Genomic DNA, 16,653 nt, shown 5'->3' with positions numbered 1-16,653 from the left:
ATACATTTTAAATGTATCTCAATTAGGGCTGTCAAAATTATCGCGTTAACGGGCGGTAATTAATTTTTTTAATTAATCACGTTTAGAGCTGAAATGAATACTCGAGTAACTCGAGTTTAAAAACTGATCCGAGTAATTTTATTCACCTCGAGGAATCGTTTAATTTTGCCAGCTCTAAGCATCATGTTTTACCCGGACTACTTTTAATGCGGGACAATGCGCTGATGTCACGTGCGTAGAACAAGAAGAAATATATATAAAACCATAGACCACAACACATTCTCCCAGTCATCTTCTGGATCATTCAAATGCTCTCTAGCGAACTGCAGACGGGCCTGGACGTGTACTTTCTTCAGCAGGGGGACACGTCTGGCAGTGCATGATTTGAGTCCCTGGTGGCGCATTGTGTTACTGATAGTAGCCTTTGTTACTGTGGTCCCAGCTCTCTGTAGGTCATTCACTAGGTCCCCCCGTGTGGTTCTGGGATTTTTGCTCACCGTTCTTGTGATCATTTTGACGCCAAGGTGTGAGATCTTGCACGGAGCCCCAGATCGAGGGAGATTATCAGTGTTCTTGTATGTCTTCCATTTTCTAATAATTGCTCCCACAGTTGATTTGTTTTCACCAAGCATTTTACCTATTGCAGATTCAGTCTTCCCAGCCTAGTGCAGGTCTACAATTTTGTCTCTGGTGTCCTTTGACAGCTCTTTGGTCTTGGCCACATTGGAGTTTGGAGTGTGACTGACAGAGGTTGTGGACAGGTGTCTTTTATACCGATAATGAGTTAAAACAGGTGCCATTAATACAGGTAACGAGTGGGGCCTAGTTACACCTCTTTAGAAGAAGTTAGACCTCTTTGACAGCCTGAAATCTTGCTTGTTTGTAGGTGACCAAATACTTATTTTCCACCCTAATTTGAAAATAAATTATTTAAAAATCAAACAATGTGATTTTCTGTTTTTTTCACATTCTCTCTCATGGTTGAGGTTTACCCATGTTGACAATTACAGGCCTTTCTAATCTTTTCAAGTAGGAGAACTTGCACAATTGGTGGTTGACTAAATACTTATTTGGCCCACTGTGAATGCAACATTCTAATTTATTGAGATCAACATTTTATCCTAAAACCAAAAGAAAAAAATCCACACAATATGAGACAGTATTGCTTAAAATTAATTTTAAAACTATCTTGATGCTTCTGTTTATTTTGGCTGGCGTAAGTGTACCTAATGATTTGTCAGTGGACAGCATCCACAACAGGGTCACACGTGGCGCCTCTTATTTCACTTCAAGAGAAAAGGGCGAATGAATAATACATTAGTCATTGACCTAAAGTGCTTGAAATAAATAAAAAAAGCTGGTCACCTGCAGAGGTTTAATACCAAAACCTTGACCACAAGACATGTGATCTAGCATGCGGGTGTCGCATCACCAGTCTGTGCAATCGACGCCAAAAGAAATGTAAGGTGATCAGAAGAAAAGACTGACCCATTTTGTGTTCCTACAATCTGTCAAGTGAGTTTAAAGTCTTTACGTGTCCGGGTGGGCACCTTTGGTCCTCTCTTGACTCGGCGTCAGTTGTGGAAAGCCAGTTCGGTGATTGCGGCCTCCTGAGGCTTAGGCAGAACTGGTTTGTTGGTGTAAATGTCGTCCACCGGTAGAAGGAAGGTGACTGTTTTAACCTTGGCTCTGCTGGGACAAAGAAGGGACAAGAAGCTCAGATATTAAACATATTTGAAGAGACTAATTCACCCCAGATCATATCATTTTACGTACATTCCAGAAATACCTAATGAAGCCACCATTGAAAGTAATAAAAACAACACGCGCATCTTTACCTGGTCTTGTGCAAATATTCCTGAAAGGACTTCGTGCTACTGACTGACACCACATCAGTGGCAGATTGATCAAGCTGGTCGTTCCCACTCCGGACCTCCTCCTGTATACGCCCCCATCCGAAGTGGCTTTGACGCCCCCCAAGGTTGGCCACCTGCTTGTTTCGTGGAGCCCCAGATGGGCTAGAGTTCATGGAGTATCTTCGCACAGTCATGCTGACGTTATCTGGGAAAATTGAGCACGACATATATATTTATAAATACAGTCGTGAAAAAATTAGGACACCCCATTAAATATTCAGTTCTTTATTAAGAAATGTTACATATCAATGTCTGGTCTTGCCTTTCCTTATCTCTGGAAAAGAAAGTGATTTAATAGAAGGTAAACAACAAAAATTAAGATATTGTTTTACTCATTAAACCAAATATATCAACAAAAATGCATATTTTAACTAAGGAATAAGTTCGGACACTCTACCCTAATAGCTAGCGTTACCCCCTTTGGCTAAAATAAATTCAGTGAGACGCTTTCTGTGGCCATCTACCAGGCTTTGACATCGGTCTGAAGAATACCCCACTCCTCAAAGCAGAATACTTTCAGCTGTGAGATGTTTGAGGTTTTTTTTGCATGTACAGCCCGTTTCAAGTCACCCCACAGCATCTCAATGGGATTAAGATCTGGGCTTTGACTCTGCCTTTCCAGGACCCTCCATTTCTTCCTTTTCAGCCAGTCCTTGGTGGATCTACTGGTATGTTTTGGGTCATTGTCATGTTGCAGGATTCAGTTTCGCTTCAGCTTTAATTTTTTCAAAAAAGATCTCACATGTTCCTCAAGCACCCTCTGACACACGATACAATTCATGGTGGATTCTGTGATGGTGAGCTGGCCAGGGCCTGCTATAGCAAAGCATCCACAAACCATGACACTTCCATCTCCATGCTTCACAGTTGGTATGAGGTACATTTCCTGGAATGTTATATTGGGTTTTTGCCAAACATGTCCTCTGTTCTGGTGTCCAAATAATTCAATTCATCTGTCTAAAGAACATTATTGTAGAAGTCCTGATCTTTGTCTACATTCACTCTGCTAAACTTCAGTCTGGCCTTCATGTTCTTCTTGGAGAGCAAAGGTTTCCTCCTCGCACACCTCCCATGAAGGTTAAACTTGCGAGGTAGGTCTCTTTTTGAATGTAGAGGCATGCACTTTCACGTCAACAGTAGCAAGAGCCTGCTGTAGGTCGCGTGATGACATTTTAGGGTTTTTTGGAGACTTCTTTTAGGTTGAACTTGCTTGGACGGCCAGACTGGGGCATGTTGGCAGTTGTTTTTAATGTTGTAGACCATTTTCCGGACAGTGGAATGGCTGATTTTATATTCTTTTGAAATCTCTTATCAGCGTCTAAAATCTTCTTTCTGAACGCCTCAAACAGCTCCTTTGATCTCACCATTGTGTTTTCTCTCAGTTCAACAGTCAGGGGCACACCAAACTAAATGTGAGGTTTAAATAAGGCAAGCCTCCTTCAAAACACTGGGTAATGATGGTCTAATCATGTGAACTGGATGTGATACCTGTGTGGGATTTTAGACATTTTTAGTGGGATTGAATGTGGGGATGTCCTAATTTATTCCACTACATAAAGTAGGTTTATTTAAAATTAAATTTTACAGAAATTATTTAATAAATCATTTTTTTCAGTTTTAATTGTTTAGTTCTATTATGCTCGAATCTCTCAAGATTCAAGTAATAGAACTAAAAAAATTCAAATTCATATTAAATATCGAAATATGTTAGAAAACAAGCAGGCTTCCATAGGGTGTCCTAATTTTTTCACATGACTGTATGCAGTGCCATTAACAAGTATTTTTGCTTTCTCAACTTCTTATTTCGCAGTGCCTCAATTTGACTCTTTCAGGGATAGTATGAAAAGTTAATTGCCCCTGAACTTCATAAATTGTAAGGTCATCACTCAGCAGCAACAAGTGAAATGAAGCGTTTTCTTTCAACTGGAATAAATCTAGTCTTTCACATCTCAGTAGAGACTATGACCAACTCGTTCTTGAAGGAATTCAGAGATTGAGAGTTTTTTGTTGTTGTTTGCATGAATTTGTTTGTTTTTGCTTCGGTTCATAAAATGCTTCCTCAAGATGTTTTGCGACCTCCGGGAAAAGTCATGATTGTGCTGAAGACTGATTGATACCACTTCCTTGATTTCTTTGGGCTTGTCTGTACTTGAATTTCTTCAGATCATGGAATTTAGCTGCACTTTTATTAAGGGTGTAACGGTACATGTAATAGTACTGAACCGTTTCGGTACGTGGTGCTCGATTCGGAACGGACGCATACCGAACGAGTTTCTGACGTAATATAACCCTTACTTTTAGAGGTTGTGAGTCGATCGGGTTACAGTTTCTTTGTGTAGATTATATTTAATCCATCTTCTCTACTAAAATGAGGACCAACACGGTAGGACAGTATAACCCAGAAACGTCAATGGCGCGACAACGTGGCCGCCGCGAGAACGCAGTGAAACGCGGGCGTTAGAGTCAATCAGCCAATGCACACCAGTCGCAGTGCGGCCGCATGTTAGATGCGTCCCAGAAGCGGCTCAACATGACGCACGCCAAAAGAACGGCAGAGTTTATTATTTGACGCGAGACGCGGCCCTCCTGCGTCAACACTACTAGCTAGGATCGGGCAGACCAGAAGTCACTCGTGTAAAAATACGGTGGATCCGGTCGATTTTCAAACTCGTATGCAATCGTAACCTACTTTTTGAGTCCATCAGATCTCTTGAGTGGTAGATCGGGGCACAGTTGACTTGTCTTTGTTGATTTACTGCGGTCTTCTTTGCTATAACCAACACGGCCCCGTGTTCAATACAAAACCCTCCTACCACAACATAACAAGTAGGAACTAATATTCACATAGGAACCAAAGTTATACAACATAAAATATACAACATAAAGGAATACTACATCACATTTGTAAAATATTAACACATAATAAAATAAATAATAGCCCATTAAAATAAAATCAATTGAAATAAGCTAAAACACCTGTAATTAAATAATAATACACAGATCCTTCTTACACAATAAAATTTATTAATTTCTGTGTGGCGCTTTACCTTGAGAAAATCCACCAACAAAGCTTTTGAAAACCGTTCATAAGGGGGAAAAATGTTTCATTGAGGCATTTCATTTGTAAAATACATGTTAAAATCTTTGTTATTGTGATTGCTTTTCTCTTTAGCACAGGACTTCTTTTTTCCTCTTTCTTTCAGAAAGAAAGCTGACCAATACACAGGGTCTGAAAGGCAAATTGTTGTTGGATTATCTTTAAATACCCGCTACTTTATGAGCAGAATTCTAGCTTTGTATAGGCTAATGTTCCTATTGTTGAAAGCACAAAAGTGTGTAATAAACAACTAGCACATTTATATTTTGCATTTTGTTTTCATACTGTACCGAAAATGAACCAAACAGTGACCTCAAAACCGAGGTACGTACCGAACCGAGATTTTTGTGTACCGTTACACCCCTAACTTTTGTGCATTTTTATAAGCAATTTAATTTGAAGGTGTGTTACCATTTGTTCTCACTTAAGTTTTGAAAAATATGAAAAACGGCAAACACTTACAGTATATTAGACAGAATAATGTGTTTAAAGTATTTACTGTATGTGACTGACAGAGGGGTGGAGAGATACCTTTATATTCCTTAAATTGTCCCTTTAAAACCGGAGCAGATGCATTCCTCCTGAGATTCCCATATGGGTTTTCGTGCTCTTCCTCCCAAAACATTTCCCTCGTCTGCTCCTGCTCTTGGTCCAGTTCCTCCTTTCTGTCCTTTGGCATCATTTTATTCTGAGCTTCCAGCTTCCTGATTTCCTCCTGCATCTCCATAATGACCCGGGCCAGGCTGCGGGTCCCTTCCATGTCGTTGTTACTGCGCTGCCAAAACCAGGGCTTCCCGAAGAGCGCGGGAGGTTTTTTATGTGAGTCGTGCAGGACTGGCTCATGGTGATTCCTGGCATTTAACATGCTGCCTGTCCCTTAGTCACATGTGGACAATCTCAGTGCAGATCTTGGCTGTGACAACATTGCATCGCCACCTATACAGCTGATCTATCGCTGAGGAACAGATCTGCCAGTCACCCACGGGGAGGATGTTTTATTCATCAACACCCGGGTCCAGTTTCTGGAAAACCATGCAGGGGTCCTGCATGGTTACAGGCTTTGTGGTTATGAATGCATAACAGGGAAATTACTTCCCAAGGTACAGTATAGTCTGCATTTATATGTCAACACTGTTAAAAACTAAAAAACATTACATGTATGGTAAAATATGGGCAGTTTTGTTTGCCAGAACTTTACAACCAAAAAAAAAAAAAAAAAAATGGGAACCATAGTGTTTCAGTAATAATACATTTTAGGGTAGATTTTGTTTTTTTTATGACTGAATATCGTGATTGTAACTTTTTTTTACTTTTACTGAATTGAAAGAGAGTCCGCTTTAATTCAAACATTTTCTTTTGCCATTACTTTTTTGCATTTAATTAAGAGGTGACATTGAACTGTTGAGCCCAGTTACAAGGCCGGCTAATTTCAATGTCTTGTTGACTTTATTGACTGGGTGATCCAACAAAGCTGCGTTGAACTTACAATGCATTTTTTAATGACTGAATGGGGTTATGTAAGTCAATTATATCTGTTTTGTTTGACTGGTGATTAATTCAATATACTGTACTGTATACTGGACTGTCTCAGGAAATTAGAATACACAATATTCTAATTTTTTGAGACAGTCCTGTGTATATATACAGGACTGTCTCAGGAAATTAGAATACACAATATTCTAATTTCCTGACTGTCTCAGGAAATTAGAATATTGTGTATTCTAATTTCCTGAGACAGTCCTGTATATATACACAGGACTGTCTCAAAAAATTAGAATATTGTGTATTCTAATTTTCTGAGACAGTCCAGTATATACGTATATATACATCTGTATATATCGTATATTTTTTGCACTATATTTTTGAGTCCAAGTCACCTTATTTTAGGAATCTGCCGATAGCGAGTCCCGATCCAATACCGAAAAAAAATCTTTGCTTAAAAATAAATAAATAAATAAATAAAGTTTCAATCATGGTACAGTACTGTACTGTTTATAGTGCTTCCTTTTCAGCTTTTTTCTGGGAGTATTGCGGAGTATAAAACGTACATATATCTTTTTCTTTTGGCAATGCCATTGAATTGCTGGATTATTTTGATACTTTTACGTATGCTCGTAATTTTTTTTTTAATTTCTATTTTCGAAAAATTTAAAAAACGATGCCGATCCTCTAAAAAATGGTCCGATCAGCCTGATTTCTGATCTTGTGATGTTCAGTTGATGATCAGTTAAAATGTAATTCTTTTTATCATACGCAGCGATTAAGGGGGGGGGGCACCGGTGGCCAAAAATGTCATTGCATGGAGTTGACTTTCCTATATAGGAATATAAAATTAAGACTGTCAGCAAGATGGTGTCTATAAAAGCTGTAAAGCAAACAAACAAGTTGAGACGGGCAAAGGTCCCGGAACATACGCAGAAAATTGTGCTGAAAACAACATGAAAATTCCTACTTGCCATGCTGTGGGACTTACAAGCCTCATTTCAGATAATATCCATGATGTAAATGTTATAACAAAAATTTACAATTATTGAGGCTATACTCTGAACAGCATTGGCAATTGCCCACATAACCACAGGTTAGACTTACAGTACAGTCAGCAATTAGTTTGTCAACAGGTCTAACTTGTAAAACATAAATCGGAGATTGGTAAATAACACAAAAACATTTGAGTTTCATCCCCCATCTTCTCTGGCCCCAAAGCTCCCACCGCTTTACAAATTGTGCAGCTTAAACCCGAATTTTCCATAAGGTTACTGGCCTGCTGCTCCTGTTCTGGCCCCCACTCCGGGTGGCACTGAACCTGACCAGCTGTCTCCACGGTAGCGGCCTCCTGCCCCGGCTTGGCTGGCTGTCCGTGAACCTGGCCAATTGCTGCGGCTCTAGCCTCCTGCTGTAACCAGTCCTGCTCGTTAGCATGATCGCTGTAGCTGCCCTCATCGCTGGTTATTGCTTTTCTGACTCGTTTTTAACCATCTTCCTTCTTTTTGAAAAAAGTAATTGCAACTTTCTTTTTGGCATGTTGAAATACCGTTTGATCCTGGCTGCTTGCTCACTAGATGCCGCAAACTTCCAAAAAATTTTTTTTTTTTAAATGTCAGAGGCGTGATTTGTTGGTCCAGGTTTTCAGTGCACTAACAAATCTCCGACTCTTTTTTTTTTTTTTAAACAACATGCAATTGTTTCATTTTTACAAACAACATGCAATTCTTGGGATTTGTTTTGTAAATGAATTTATGCATATTAATATTTTATTTTATACATTTTTATTAATATTATATTATTTAAAACAAAAATATACGATTTTATATTGTAGTGAGTTTTAACAAAATTCACCTGTGGAAGTAATATTGCCAAGTTGTATAGTTCCTGGGGGGGAAGGGTTTGGTTAAAGGAAAAGCCGGAAATAAAAGTCTTCTCCCACGAGTGCATGCAAGTGCGACGTGCGTTGTCATTTTGTGCTGTTTCAATGTCAATAAAAGTCTAATTGGCGCCGTGGTTCGACACTCCTTCTCAAGACTCCTGTCCTAGCTCGCCATAATATTATTATTTTCTATAACATGAGAGGTGCCATCTTCCCAAATAAGTCCCGGAACACAGAACACAGGAGGCCAAAATCAAGAGGTGCCTGATTTAGTTCCAGCAGGATCCGGCACAAATTAACCCCTGATGCACACACACAGCCAGCTGGGATGCCTGTATATACGAGCATGGGCTAAGCTACTATCCGAGCATACATCTTGTAAGTTAATTTTATTGCTGACAGTGCGTTTCGGAGTTATCAATGTTTTGCCCCCCCCCCACACACACAAAGGTCAAACTCCGCCTATGCTTTTTATGCTGGTTTGTTGTTAATTTGTTCAATTCAGGCAACCAAAAATGACAGTATTTTACGGTAAATGTATTATTATGATTTAATAGTGCACAAGGCTAATTTCCACACTCAAGGTAATTAAGTGACATATGTTAAAAAGCTTTAAAGGTATCAAGAACACTATTTACAATTTGAAATATTTTCATGTTTGGAGAAGTGTACATAATAATCTTACTTTTGGTTCCTCTGTGATTTTGTGTGACAGCTTTTAGAACAGACGCTAAGCAAGTTTCGCTAAGTTTAAATGTGTTTAAAGGGACATGCAACACCTATTAAGTGATCATGCAAAATATGTTTGTGCAAAGTATTTAAGTGTACACAGTGGCGGACTTGGCAATTTTGGGGCATAAGGCAAACATATCCAGGGGCCCTCTTCATACGATTAGTCGATTAATAATTTTTTAAAATTTTTTTATTTTAATTTTTTTTTTCAAATTTAGCAATGAAATTTTTGTTGACACTTATTAATTCACAAAACCATTTTGGAACACTTAAATTCTTTATTAAAGTACAAATAATCATGTAAATAACAATAACTAATCACAAATAAACAATGAGGTTAAATGCTGATAACATTTACTAGTGCAAAAGAATGGAAAGTAAACAGATTCAGAACACTGACTTTGCCTTTCCAACATTGTTCAAAACAATTCTTTAAAAAAAAAAGGCATTATTATTATAGTATACTACTATATATAATAGTAGTATAATAATTATTCATTGCCAATCATATTTGTCATAAAGTGTCATTTGAAAGCTATTCTTAGTGTAGAATCTGTATTCTGTAGTATTCACTCTACATATTATAATATTAATTCTGAAATATGTGGGATTAACTCCAGAAATCGTTATTTATATGATGAACATGACGTGCTTTTATTTTGAAATGTTCACCGGAGGTACGTTCGCTAAACCGCTAACCGAAAGCTTTACACTACGTAAAAAAACACATTCTTCGGCTTTGCTTGTGGTGTCACTAATATTTTTTTTCTTCGTTAGCAAATGCTGTTAACCAGCTGTTGAGTGTTATTGTATGACTGATTGGAACTGTACTGCATTGTTTCGCCACAGGGTGTCCTGTCGTGTATTTTATGTTCAGTGTGAAGAAGAAGAAAGTCAAAAGCGGCATTAGCGGCCTGTTCTGAACGTCTCCCTCACTGCACTTTGGCTCTAATGGAGCACGCGTTCGTTCATGTGTTCGAAATAAACGATAGCCGACGTGCAAAGTAGCAAGTGAGCTGTAAAAATAGCCAGCTTAGTGGCGTGAAAAACGCGGGAGAGCTAAGTGAAGCTAACGAACAGCTAAGCCGAGCTAAGCGATGCTAAATGGAGCTAATCGAAGCTAAACGGCGCTAAATGAAGCTAAGCGACTGATACTCAGTCCGTCGTCGTGGAACAGTCCATTGTTGTGCGTGTGTGTGGGGGAAATATAATATAAATGCAGCATTCAAATGACTTTTTTGTCTTGTTATTTGTTTGTTTGGTATGCTGACATAATTATACACGACAAATAGTTGGGGGTGCTGCTGGCTCCGATGGCCCAAGCCCTTGTTGGGTCAAGGGCAGCTGATTGGGGGCCCCCTACTGGTTGGGGGCCTAAGGCGATCGCCTACTTCGCCTGAATAGTAGATCCACCTATGAGTATACCAGACATGTCCAAAGTCCGGTCCGGGGGCCAAATGCGGCCCGTTGACAAATTTCATCTGGCCCCCAGCATCTGTCATAAAATCAATAACGTCTGGCCCACACACAGACATAATAAATTGGTCAGCAGTACTGCTACCAGCATATGGAGTATCTTACCCACTAAATGCTGCTCCTCATTTACCCACGAAAAGGCAGCATTACTCTAAGCAACATTACCCCGTGTGGCCTTTACTCCCAATTTTCTAAAATGGCGACAATCAACAACAACAAAAAAAAGAGCGTTGACTGCGACGGCCGACGCTTGAAGGATAGGTGGAAATTGGACTGTTTCTTCACTAAAATCCGCAACAACTGTCTGCCTCATTTGCAAAAAGACAGTTGCTGCTTTTAAAGAGTTCAATGTGAGACGATATTACCAAACAAGACACGCTGACACGTACGACAAGATTACAGGGAAGATTGGTAGCGAGAAATTGAAGCAACTTGAAGCTAGTTTAATTTCACAGCAGGAGTATTTCGCAAGAGCCCGAGAGTCGAAAGAGAACGCCACAAAGGTTAGTTGCGAGATTGTTGAAATTATTAATTAGAAAAATACTAAAGCAAATGTGACACATAGAATGGATTGCTAAAATTTGCTTAAATATATTGTTCGACATAAAGGACGTCAGCCAAGGTCGGCCCCCCAAATTTTTACCACTCCAAATCTGGCCCCCTTTGCAAAAAGTTTGGACACCCCTGGAGTATACACATCGTGAATTTATTAGCACTCTGATAACTGAGAAAAAGTTTAAAAACACACACATTAAAAAAAAAATGCACCACTTACGAGCGCAGCTATTTTGTGATATCAGTTACATCCACCCTCATAAAGACTGACAAGACTCGCACAGGTAGGCCTATATGGGACAATAGGCAATCTGGGATACTTGCATTCATTTGCTAGAATTGGGGGCTTTCCAAGATATAGTGGCTTTTATTTAATATATGTTTTTCACAGTATTACACACAGAAAAATGAAAATCTTTCCGCTGAAATGCATATGATAATGGTTGTCTGTCACTTCAAAGTGGATGGAATAAAATTGATAAAACTTACTTTAAATCGTAGATTTTCACCTTATAGCAAATGGGTTTGGACCAGACACTTGTATGTACCATACTGGTAACATTACCCGTTCTGAATGCTGCTGATTCAAAAGCAACATGAGCCATCCACAGTCCGGGCGTAAATAAGACGTTCTGTGGATGATTGATAGAAACCCAATCGGCCTGCTGGTTGCGCACACCACCTTGATGATGACGATGACTGAAGACAGTGTTGAAGGACTACAAGTGAAGAAGTTACAGTAGCTGCTGATTAAACAGTCAATTATTAAGTGAAGTGATGCAAATGTGTCGTAAAACACCTTATCATCAAAAATTAACGAGGCACTCTGCTTTGACCAGCAAAACATTGACACCCGATCACTTGCGCTGCAGAAAATCAATGAAAGGGTATGACACAACAATAACACAATGAGATGACTTTCCAACATTAACAAAATTTTATTTAAATGTTTTACATAAAACTTTAGTTTTCTTTTTTCAGTCAGCTAAACAAATATTTATATGTATATTTTATTAAAAAAGGGAACATTTCAAATGTTTTAAATATTAATATTTCTTATATACAATTCGAAACAGTAAATAATAACAGTAACAATGCATTTAAAAATGTTACAAAACATAACTATTGTTTTTTCTTTTTTTTTAATCGGTTCTGCTTGGAAAATGGGCAGGCTGATATTTGGGGTAACGTTAGCGAGGATACAAATTAGCATTGTTGAGCTGCTCTACATTCAAACATAGAGCGGAGGTGCATCCAGCTTTTTAGATGCTTGTGAAAATGACACATTCTGCATCCAATGTTGGATCAAATTTACTTATTAAAACCTTAAAAATAAAACACGTGGAGAAGCTGAACACACCTCCAGCTCAGTAAGGTCACTGAATCTAAAGGGCAAGGCTGAGGAAGGAAGGCGCATGGTGTTGTGTTTAAGTAACTTGTTTTTGCTTGCCACCTTTCTCTCTAAAACCAAAATAAACAGAACCTACCGGTGCACCAGCTAATGTGACGTTCAACGACAGGACAACAGACTAGCACGAGCACAGTCTACACACTTCTTTTTCCATTGTCTTCTTCTTCTACTACCACTTGCTGCACTCAAAAACAAGCACAAGGTTCCTCCCAGGGAGCGTCAATTTCATGTCGAGTCTTTTAGCCGTTCAGAAGCCGCTGTGGCGCTCCGTTCCTGGCTGCCTTGAATGAGGGATCTGGACACAAGGATTAATAACAACTAAAAATAGGAAAGCTGGATTGACTGTGACATTTAAAGCGGAAGTTGTAGAAACGAGTGTGTGCATCTCCTTATTGAATGAATGAAAATTCTCTTATATTTTTTAAGCCAAAACACAATATGTCTAATGATGCCAGCAGGAAATGTTGACAGTGAAGTGAGTGACTATGAGCATGATAACATACCAGTCTTAGAAAGAGTGGAAAGAGAGCTGTTAGAGAGAGAAGTGGCGCTGGAGGCGAGAACGCGTTTTTGCAGCTGCGAGTCGGAAAAAAAGAAGTACAAGGACAACAATAATAATGTCAGATGACGTGAGAGGTGACAACGATGTCATGTCGGAAATGGTTGCACGACACGAGGCGACAACCTGCTCGTTCATGATGGCACACAGTTCGCTCAGCATGTCCCTGTAGTGAGCTCGCATCTCCTCCTGGTACTCCAGCTGATCCTCCTTGATCAGACGCTCGTTCACATCTAACGCCTGACCACATGCTTCTGCAAATTGCCTGCATGAAGAATAACAAACCAGAAAAGTACTACATTTAGTACACTATAGGGCAGGGGTGTCAAACTGATCTTTGTGGCAGGCCACATCATAGTTATGGTTTCCTTTGGAGGGCCTTTATGTCTGCCAACTAGTGCTGCCACGATGAATTGACTAATCAACAACTAATTGATTATCAAATGAATTGACACAAATTTTGAAAGTCAAATAATTATTTAGAGATATTTTGTCCAAATAACAGTCAGAATCCTACAAGATATTTGTCATTTATCAAAACATGTATATACCCGTGGGCTTTTTTTTGACAAAATCCTTGTGATTTTGTCCAAAGTATGGCTTTTCGTTTGAAATGTGATAACTAAGTCATTTATGAATATTTTCTCACTTTCAACCACTCAAAAATGGTTATTGGCATCAGACCTATCTAAACATATATAGTTTTTATTTATTCTTTTATTATTTTTTTTTAGGGCTGTCAAAATTATCGCGTTAACGGGCGGTAATTAATTTTTTAAATTAATCACGTTAAAATTTTTGACGCAATTAACGCACATGCCCCACTCAAACAGATTAAAATGACAGCAGAGTGTAATGCCCGCTTGTTACTTGTTTTTTGGTGTTTGGCGCCCTATGCTGGCGCTTGGGTCCAACTGATTGGCTGAGTGGCTTTCAGCACCATGAGTGAGCATGGTGTAATTATTGACATCAACCATGGCGAGCAATCAGCTTATTTTTGGATTGAAAAATTTTACAAATTTTAATAAAACGAAAACATTAAGAGGGGTTTTAATATAAAATTTCTATAACTGGTACTAACATTTATCTTTTAAGAACTACAAGTCTTTCTATCCATGGATCGCTTTAAGAGAATGTTAATAATGTTAATGCCATCTTGTTGATTTATTGTTATAATAAACTAATACAGTACTTATGTACTGTATGTTGAATGTATAGATCCCTCTTGTGTCTTATCTTTCCATTCCAACAATAATTTACAGAAAAATATGGCATATTTTATTTATGGTTTGAATTGCGATTAATTACGATTAATTAATTTTTAAGCTGTAATTAACTCGATTAAAGATTTTAATCGTTTGACAGCCCTCATTTTTTTTAATGCCCCCTATGGACATTAATAGCAGTATTATTCTAATAGCAAAACTACCTATGCTGTATATACAGTATACTGTATATATATATATATTTCATATGACATAGTTAGAGACCCAAATACAGTAAGTCCATTAGTCATAACAACTGAATTTTTTATGCATGCCCAGTTTTTACACAATGGCAGTTTTCTGAATCAAACTAAATTCTTGTGATTTTGTCCAAAGTATGGCTTTTCCTTTGAAGTGTGATAACTAAGTCATTTATGAATATTTTTTCACTTTCAACCACTCAAAAATGTTAATTGGCATCATACCTATCCACACATTTATAGTTTTTATTTCATTTTTTTTAATGCCCCCGGTGGACATTAGTTGCAGTATTGTTCTAATAGCAAAACTAACTATGATGTGTGTATATATATGTATATATATATATATATATATATATATATATATATATATATATATATATATATATATATATATATATATATATATATATATATATATATATATATATTTATATACATACAAAATAAAAGTCCAATTTGAATATTTCATATGACATAGTTAGAGGCCCAAATAAGTCCATAAGTCATAACAACAGAATTTCTTTGCAAGCAAATGCATGTTTTGGCCTTTGGCGTCTCCTAGTGACTTTTGGGTGTTAAGACTCTCAACACACAAATTTCTCTATTTCCATGTTTTTGACTCGCCAAAGAAGTAATCGCGGAAAATGCATTATAACACATCAGGTTTACAGCATATCAAAAATTCAGATTTATAACGGGAGCCAGCATGGCCATTTTGACCTTTACATGTTTTTACTATCCTGGGGAAATATTGGCTCCCTAGTGTAATTTTTCCAATGCTTTTTCTTTGATGAAACACAGAGAGAGAAAAAAAAAGACGCCAGAATATGGACAAATAACACCGAGTTAAAAAATGTTTTTTTTTTTTTTTTTATACTGAAAAACGGGAAAATACAGTTTAAAAATTATATTGAAAAAGGGGAAAATACAGTGCCTTGCAAAAGTATTCGGCCCCCTTGAACCTTGCAACCTTTCGCCACATTTCAGGCTTCAAACATAAAGATATAAAATTTTAATTTTTTGTCAAGAATCAACAACAAGTGGGACACAATCGTGAAGTGGAACAAAATTTATTGGATAATTTAAACTTTTTTAACAAATAAAAAACTGAAAAGTGGGGCGTGCAATATTATTCGGCCCCCTTGCGTTAATACTTTGTAGCGCCACCTTTTGCTCCAATCACAGCTGCAAGTCGCTTGGGGTATGTTTCTATCAGTTTTGCACATCGAGAGACTGACATTCTTGCCCATTCTTCCTTGCAAAACAGCTCGAGCTCAGTGAGGTTGGATGGAGAGTGTTTGTGAACAGCAGTCTTCAGCTCTTTCCACAGATTCTCGATTGGATTCAGGTCTGGACTTTGACTTGGCCATTCTAACACCTGGATACGTTTATTTTTGAACCATTCCATTGTAGATTTGGCTTTATGTTTTGGATCATTGTCCTGTTGGAAGATAAATCTCCGTCCCAGTCTCAGGTCTTGTGCAGATACCAACAGGTTTTCTTCCAGAATGTTCCTGTATTTGGCTGCATCCATCTTCCCGTCAATTTTAACCATCTTCCCTGTCCCTGCTGAAGTAAAGCAGGCCCAAACCATGATGCTGCCACCACCATGTTTGACAAGTGTCCCACTTGTTGTTGATTCTTGACAAAAAAATTAAATTTCATATCTTTATGTTTGAAGCCTGAAATGTGGCGAAAGGTTGTAAGATTCAAGGGGCCGAATACTTTTGCAAGGCACTGTACATAAAATAATCTGTTTTTATTTATTTCACATTCTAATAATTAAATGTTTTAAATTAGTATTTTATATATCTGACCATTTTTTAAAGTAAAAATTCTCTAGTAAAAAACTTTTTTGCAGTAAATATTCTCTGATTTCTGTAGTCCTCCATCTTTGTATTTAAAATGCATTTTACCCACACGATTTACTTTTGCGAGCCACACAAATCGACACTGTGCTCCATATCGTGACACCAAACCTTATTTTCAGGGACTTTGGTTGCTATAAATGTATTCCACCAACATTTGTTATTTCACCCATTCGCTGCCAATTACAGCGATAGACATCCAATCCC

General features: G+C 38.0%; 2 protein-coding genes across 5 annotated transcripts in view; both read right to left on the bottom strand.

Moving 5' to 3' along the window:
- Nucleotides 1-870: 870 nt before the first annotated feature.
- LOC130917910 (uncharacterized) lies at nucleotides 871-5,888 on the bottom strand. Of its 2 annotated transcripts, none has more exons than XM_057839687.1 (3): nucleotides 5,545-5,888; nucleotides 1,839-2,061; nucleotides 871-1,692 (listed from the first exon to the last, which is right to left on the bottom strand). In XM_057839687.1, the coding sequence occupies exons 1-3, from the start codon at nucleotides 5,876-5,878 to the stop codon at nucleotides 1,575-1,577; spliced, it is 675 nt and encodes a 224-aa protein (XP_057695670.1). In that variant the 5' UTR covers nucleotides 5,879-5,888; the 3' UTR covers nucleotides 871-1,574. The 2 variants fall into 2 exon arrangements, with proteins under 2 accessions (XP_057695670.1, XP_057695671.1); XM_057839688.1 differs by having other exon boundaries at nucleotides 871-1,689.
- A 6,165-nt stretch (nucleotides 5,889-12,053) lies between these two features.
- The window catches only part of dock10 (dedicator of cytokinesis 10), a 142,601-nt gene continuing 138,001 nt past the window's right edge, over nucleotides 12,054-16,653 (bottom strand). For 2 of the 3 annotated variants that reach the window (XM_057840002.1, XM_057840003.1), the window contains 3 exons: nucleotides 13,237-13,375; nucleotides 13,055-13,127; nucleotides 12,054-12,846 (listed from right to left, as the gene is read on the bottom strand). In XM_057840002.1, the coding sequence (XP_057695985.1) occupies nucleotides 12,791-12,846; nucleotides 13,055-13,127; nucleotides 13,237-13,375 (268 nt within the window). In that variant the 3' untranslated portion in view covers nucleotides 12,054-12,790. The remainder of the gene's footprint in view (nucleotides 12,847-13,054; nucleotides 13,128-13,236; nucleotides 13,376-16,653) is intronic. The other variant, XM_057840004.1, reaches the window with a different exon arrangement.

Source organism: Corythoichthys intestinalis, chromosome 6 (genome assembly GCF_030265065.1).
Source record: "Corythoichthys intestinalis isolate RoL2023-P3 chromosome 6, ASM3026506v1, whole genome shotgun sequence".
NCBI lineage: Eukaryota > Metazoa > Chordata > Actinopteri > Syngnathiformes > Syngnathidae > Corythoichthys > Corythoichthys intestinalis.
The sequence above is the reverse complement of the archived record's forward strand: the minus strand, read 5'-3'. Positions and strand labels throughout refer to the sequence as shown.